The following is a 6,389-nucleotide window of genomic DNA, read 5'->3' on the forward strand; positions in this document are numbered from 1 at the left end:
TCACTCAAAATGTTGGTCTCTGCCTTTTGTTCAAGCTTGAATATCCTCTGTATTAAGCCCATTTCCAGACAAGCTGATCTTCCAAGTATTGCAGGTGCATCTTGTTCGATCACTTGAAATTCCAGTTCAAACACTTTGTCTTTGTATTGGCATCTGAGCGTTCTCTTGCTCTTTGGCGCCATTTAGTGGCCAGAATACGTCACCAGCTTGCAGTTGGATTTTTGCAGGGAATCGCCACACACATTACACCTACTTTGTATTTTATTTATTTAACCTTTATTTAACTATACAAGTCAGTTAAAAACACATTATTATTTACAATGACGGCCTACCAAAAGGCAAAAGGCCTCCTGCGGGGACGGGCCTGGGATTAAAAATAATAATAATAATATAGGACAAAATACACATCACGTCAAGAACGACACCACAACGCTACATAAAGAGAGACCTAAGACAACAAAATAGCAACACATGGTAGCAGTTCAAAACATGGTACAAACATTATTGGGCACAGACAACAGCACAAAGAGCAAAAAGGTAACCAGACCATGAGCTAAATGCTGTGAAAATAGACATTATTGGCTGGAGTGATTTCTGAGCATGTGTGACATAGAGTAGAATGTCATCTGCATACAGAGAAATTGCTTGTTCAGTTTGATTGATTTTGATATGTGAGGAAGCCTAATTTTGACGTATGCTTTGTGCCAGTGGTTCAAGGGAGAGAGCAAGTAGCATAGGGGAGGTGGGACAACCTTGTTTACATCCTTGTTGTATGATAAATAGATTAGAATGGGTAGTGCCTGTAGATATAATAGAAGAAGGATTCACATTCATGGTGCGAATCATATGTATAAATCTAGCCCCAAAACTGAACAAGCCATAAATATTCCCACTCTAAGCAGTCAAAGGGTTTTTCTGCATCTAATGATAACACAGCACACAGGGTATCAAGATTGGAAGCCTCAGCAACCAAATGAAACAGCATGTTATCGGATCCCTGGCGACTCTTAATGAACCCTGTTTGGTCAGGATGTATGAGCTTTGTCTAGGCGCATGGCGAGAGCTTTGGCATATATCTTAATTTCTGTTCCGATTAAACTGATCGGCCTAAAATGTTCACAATTTGTGAGGTATTTTCCTTTCTTAGGGATTAGGGATATCATAGCTGTATTGATGTCTCTGTGGAATTGTCCTTTTTCATTAGCAATGTTAAGCGATTCAAGAATAACTGCTCCTAGCTCAACCCAAAAGTTGAGAATGAGTTCAGGAGGTATTCCATCAATAACATGCGCTTTGTCTTTCTTCATATTTAAAAGAGCAGCTTTCATTTCAGATAAAGTGGGAGGTTCCTCTAATAAAACTGTTTCTTCTTGACAGAGTTTGGGCAGCGTAAGGTTTTCCAGGAACTGCCGACAAACAGAAGTATCAAAGTAATGTGAGGAACTGTATAAATCTGAATAATATGCTCTACAAGCGTATTTATTTCTGTAAGATCAGATATCCGTCCTTTAGTAGGGGATCTGATTAGCTGTATTGATGTTTCAGCATGTTTAAGCTGCAGCTCCAGTAATTGGCTAGGCCTACTCCCTTGAACAGTATTTTTGTGTCACATCCTCTGCATAATGAATTCTGCTCTACGTCACAACAAGTCATTAAGTTCCAGTCTACTTGTTTTAAGCTCAATTTCTCTCTTTGTTGAATAGTTGTTTTTAAGAGTCTTCCATCATTTTACAATTCACTGGTCTTCTGAAGTCTTCATTTCTGTAAATTAGAAGAAAAATGTGTGGCGTTTCCTCTTATTTAACATTTCACAGCTAAACATACCATAGTTGAGTCCTACACTGAGTAGTCATTTTTTTAAATATATAGATCTGAAATTGGATATTAACTGAAAGATGTAGTCAGAGTTGTGTAGTAAATTATTATTAAACCTCCATCTCAGTGCATGCTTTTTCATTGGGAAGATTTTACATTTACAAAGAATTGGATTATGATCAGATAGAATGGCCAGTAATGTTTTTATAAGTTCCATGTTACCTGTAATATCAGTAGATGTTAAAATGTAATCAATTCTCGAGAAAGTTTCAATCGATCAGAAAAGCATGTATAGTCCTTAGTTGTGGGATTATAACTTATCCAACAGTTATTAAGATGAAGATCTTGTTTAAGTACATTGAAAGCATTCACTTGTGATGAGCTATGAGAAGGTCCACATCTACCTATCTTAGAATCAACAATTGCATTCATGTCAGTTACAATAAGAAGTGTATAATCTGATCAATTGAGCGGCTTCTGGTTGCAGTACTGAGAAAATCTTTGTCATAGGAATTTGGAGCCTATAAAGATACAAATGCTATTTTCTTTCCATACAAAATGTGTAAGTAGATCTGCCCTGTTTATCATTTCCACTGTTTTCAATTGTAAGTGGTAGACTGCGTTTATGTAGAATAAAAATCGAATCAAATTTGATTTGTCACATTCTCCAAATACATCAGGTGTAGCCTCTGATCAACTATATGCAAAGGACCAACAGATTATCTCTATTCCCAGTCATGTGAAATCCATAGGCTAGGGCCTAATGCATTTATTTCAATTGACTGATTTCCTTTTAAATAAACTAACTTTTAAAATATTTTTGTTGCATTTATATTTTTGTTCAGTGTAATTTGTAAAAAATAAAATCTAAAAAGCCTAAGTTGTTCTGTTAAGCACTGCTTATGAATATTCATAGTTCACAAAGGCTTTCACTGGAAATGGTTAACCTTTTGGGAGGAGGATGTCATTTCTAGCTGTCCTTCGTGTACAGTAACCACACCCTGCTATGCTTGACAGTCCCTCATGCTCCAGCTATCCAAGTTGCTGCTGCTTAACTCCATCCTCTGGAGCTGCTTCCTCTGCTAGCTCTGCCAGGGCCCTGTGACGCTCTGTTTCTGTCACCGTCATGGGATGCAGGGGGAAGAACCCAGCCAGTCCTACAGGAAGACATGAGAGGGTTGACAGTGTCTTAGACCACATAGATTCCCAGGTAGCATTTAGACTTAATTGGAAGTATTGATTACATTTAAAAGTATACTACACTGAACAAAGTGTTGGTGTTGGTCCCTCATGAGCTAAAATCAAAGTTCCCAGAAATGTTGCATATGCACAAAAAGCTTCTTTCTCTTAAATTTAGCTTAACAGCATCATCATCATCATTACACAGGTGCACCTTGTGCTGGGGACAGGAAAAGGTCACTCTAAAATGTGCAGTTTTGTCACACAACACAATACCACAGATGTCTCAAGTTGAGGGAGCGTGCAATTGGCATTCTGACTGCAGGAATGTCCACCAGAGCTGTTGCCAGAGAATTTAATGTTATTTTATCTGCCATAAGCTGCCTCCAATGTCATTTTAGAGAATTTGGCAGTACATATAACCAGCCTCACAACCACAGACCATGTGTATGGCATCATGTGGGTGAGTGGTTTGTTGTTGTGAACAGTGCCCCATGGTGGCGGTCGGGTTATGGGATGGGCAGGCATAAGCTACGGATAAAGAACAAAATGGCATTTTATCAATGGCCATTTGAATACACAGAGATACCGTGATGAGATCCTGAGGCCCAAATGGGGCAGCAGGTAACCTAGTGGTTAAAGCGTTGGACTAGTAACCGAAAGGTTGCAAGATCGAATCCCCAAGCTGACAAGGTAAAACTGTGTTGTTCTGCCCCTGAACAAGGCTGTTAACCCACTGTTCCTAGGCCGTCATTGAAAATAAGAATGTCCTGAACTGACTTGCCTGGTTAAATAAAATAAAAAATTGTCATGCCATTCAACAGCCACCATTACCTTATGTTTCCCAGTCATGTGAAATCCATCTAATACATTTATTTCAAGTGACAAATTTCTTTACATAAACTGTAACTCAGTAAAATTGTAAAAACTGTTGCATTTATATTTTTGTTATATAGTAGTTAGTTTAGTTTATGAACCTGTGATTTAGTGTCTTTTCCATGAAGTAGGCCTTACACTGGTCATTTCAATAAACTTGTAAAGTGTGTGTTGTCATGGTGAGGGTAGAGGGAACACACCTAGAAGTTTGGCCACAGGCTTCGTTGGATGTGCACCACAGCCCATCCAGTACTTGATCCTGTCAGAGTTGATGCTGACCAGTTTCTCATTGTAGATGTTTGGCAGGGGGTCATAAGAGCCCAGCTGTTCTATGTATTTCCTGTCTCGTGATCGCTTGTTGTAAGCTGCCACAATGCGGTAGAAAGGTCTGTTAGACTGTTTGTGGCCAGCCATTGCCAACCTGATGACAATGTGTCCTCCGTGGTACGTCTTCAGTAGGAAGGATGCTGAAGGATAATACAACAAAATCAGCACTGTATTGTTTCGTTAAATGGTGAAATTCATATGCAATTAAATTGGCTGAAAAAAAGAACACCCTTTGAAGTAGGATGTGTTCTGTCAAAGAGTAAGCAATGAGTTGTGACCACAGTTCAGGTGGTGTGTTTTGTCAGGTGCGTAGTTAGGTCAAAGGTTGTCGGGTGTTTAGCCAGGTAAATTAGGGATTCACACTGCTTACACACCACAACCACTCCAATAACACTATGCTATCTGCAAAATACTCGAATCTGGATCGCCACCCACGGCAACGGTAATTTAACATGGTGGAGCTCTCTTTTAACAATATCTGCGATAAATGGGAACACCACAAACCCAACAGTATTTCATGTCTGGACAATAACTCATTAGCAAGAGGCCATCCCATAATACAAATAACACTCAATGTCTAGCTATTGTGTTGCCATCTGTTGTCTATCTGTTGTGTATTCCATGAAATAAACATTACTTATCAGAAACATCATTGGTAAAACTACTAGCTTGCTATACACCATACTCATGGCTCGTCAACAGTAAAGGTACAGCCATTTCCGGGTAGCTAATAAGCGTACCCCAACGTGCTACTTAGCCCATGTTTACAGCGTTAGTTAAATAGCAACCTGATCAAACTTACATAGATGGACCATGTTTACAGCGTTAGTTAAATAGCAACCTGATCATACTTACATAGATGGACCATGTTTAGGTATACCCTGCAAAATAGGTCAACCGAATACGTAAGAGATCAAACACGTTTTCAACATTACAGAAAAGAGCACTTCTATTGTCTAATGTGACATTAGTAAGGGTGCAGCCATTTTTAAACAGGAAGTGATGTTCTTCTTTGTGTAGTTTTTTGTGACTGGACGCTGTGTATTGCGGCCTCGCAGGTCGGAGTGCGGATTGCAATTTTTTTAATGAAACGAGCCACTTGCTATTCATCACATGGCAAACTGGCCATCCAGAATCACAACAACATGCTGACTTCTGGCCCATGGAAGCACACACGTCGCTTTTGTTACATTGTCCGCTAACCCATCCAGCTATACATATGCCACGTTCAAGTGCAAGTTGGAACTAAGAAAGTGTATGAATTGCTATCCGTTTGTAGTTAAAGAGTACCACAGTATAAGTCATAATACCCATAAATCCTAGCGGTCAAACAAAGAAATGGTTCCAATCATTTTTCCACCATTCATTTTTTTATAGTGGATTTTAGAAACACTTAAAATAAGGGCTGTGTTTCGTATTTAAGTGTTTCTATGGGAAAAATCAATGGTGGAAAAACGATTGGAAACATTTAGCTGTTTTTTTATTATGGGTATTATGACAACTTCACTGTGGGGCTCTATACACGTACTGTGTTCAACCAGTTAGCAAGTCGTACATTTCAGAGTTTCCTAGTTTAGACAAGCACATGAACGCGGCAACAACCCCAAAACCCTACCACCCCATTGGAAGCGATGATCCTTGAAGCGTTTCCTTTAAGTTTCGTAACTGTCCACCTGATGGCGCCAGTGGACTGTAATTACACCGTCAGAGCTCCTAAGTGGAATGATCATCTCCAACAAAAGAGGACATTTTTGCATGTAAATTGTTATACACTTGAGCAACACTTATGATTGTTTAAATAGACAGTCACACACATCTAATAATAAATGAAAAATAATCATCATTGTATCAATGATGTATCAAAATCAATAAATCAATAAATCATAATATAATATAATATATGCCATTTAGAAGACGCTTTTATCCAAAGCGACTTACAGTCATGTGTGCATACATTCTACGTATGGGTGGTCCCGGGGATCGAACCCACTACCCTGGCGTTACAAGCGCCATGCTCTACCAACTGAGCTATATTGGCTCAACCTTCCCAAGTTCTCTCACGTCACCCCGCTCCTCCGTTCTCTCCACTGGCTTCCAGTTGAAGCTCGCATCCGCTACAAGACCATGGTGCTTGCCTACGGAGCTGTGAGGGGAACGGCACCTCAGTACCTCCAGGCTCTGATCAGGCCCTA

The 6,389-nt window shown here is 39.6% G+C and overlaps 1 protein-coding gene across 2 annotated transcripts; it reads right to left on the bottom strand.

Moving 5' to 3' along the window:
* Window positions 1-242: 242 nt before the first annotated feature.
* LOC124031368 (28S ribosomal protein S16, mitochondrial-like) lies at window positions 243-5,201 on the bottom strand. 2 transcript variants are annotated; one of them, XR_006838116.1, is made up of 4 exons: window positions 5,053-5,201; window positions 4,071-4,337; window positions 2,763-2,972; window positions 243-1,761 (listed from the first exon to the last, which is right to left on the bottom strand). XR_006838116.1 is itself a non-coding variant. In XM_046342501.1 (3 exons), the coding sequence occupies exons 1-3, from the start codon at window positions 5,063-5,065 to the stop codon at window positions 2,848-2,850; spliced, it is 405 nt and encodes a 134-aa protein (XP_046198457.1). In that variant the 5' UTR covers window positions 5,066-5,201; the 3' UTR covers window positions 1,908-2,847. The 2 variants fall into 2 exon arrangements, 1 of the variants encoding a protein (XP_046198457.1); XM_046342501.1 differs by lacking the exon at window positions 243-1,761 and having other exon boundaries at window positions 1,908-2,972.
* Between the last annotated feature and the right edge of the window lie 1,188 nt (window positions 5,202-6,389).

This window comes from Oncorhynchus gorbuscha, linkage group LG03 (assembly GCF_021184085.1).
Source record: "Oncorhynchus gorbuscha isolate QuinsamMale2020 ecotype Even-year linkage group LG03, OgorEven_v1.0, whole genome shotgun sequence".
NCBI classification, from domain to species: Eukaryota; Metazoa; Chordata; class Actinopteri; order Salmoniformes; family Salmonidae; genus Oncorhynchus; species Oncorhynchus gorbuscha.

Coding starts and splice junctions, on each gene's coding strand:
- LOC124031368 (XM_046342501.1), bottom strand. Junction 2,973..4,070: donor GCCTGTGGCCAAACTTCTAG/GTGTGTTCCCTC, acceptor GTCTTCCTGTAG/GACTGGCTGGGTTCTTCCCC.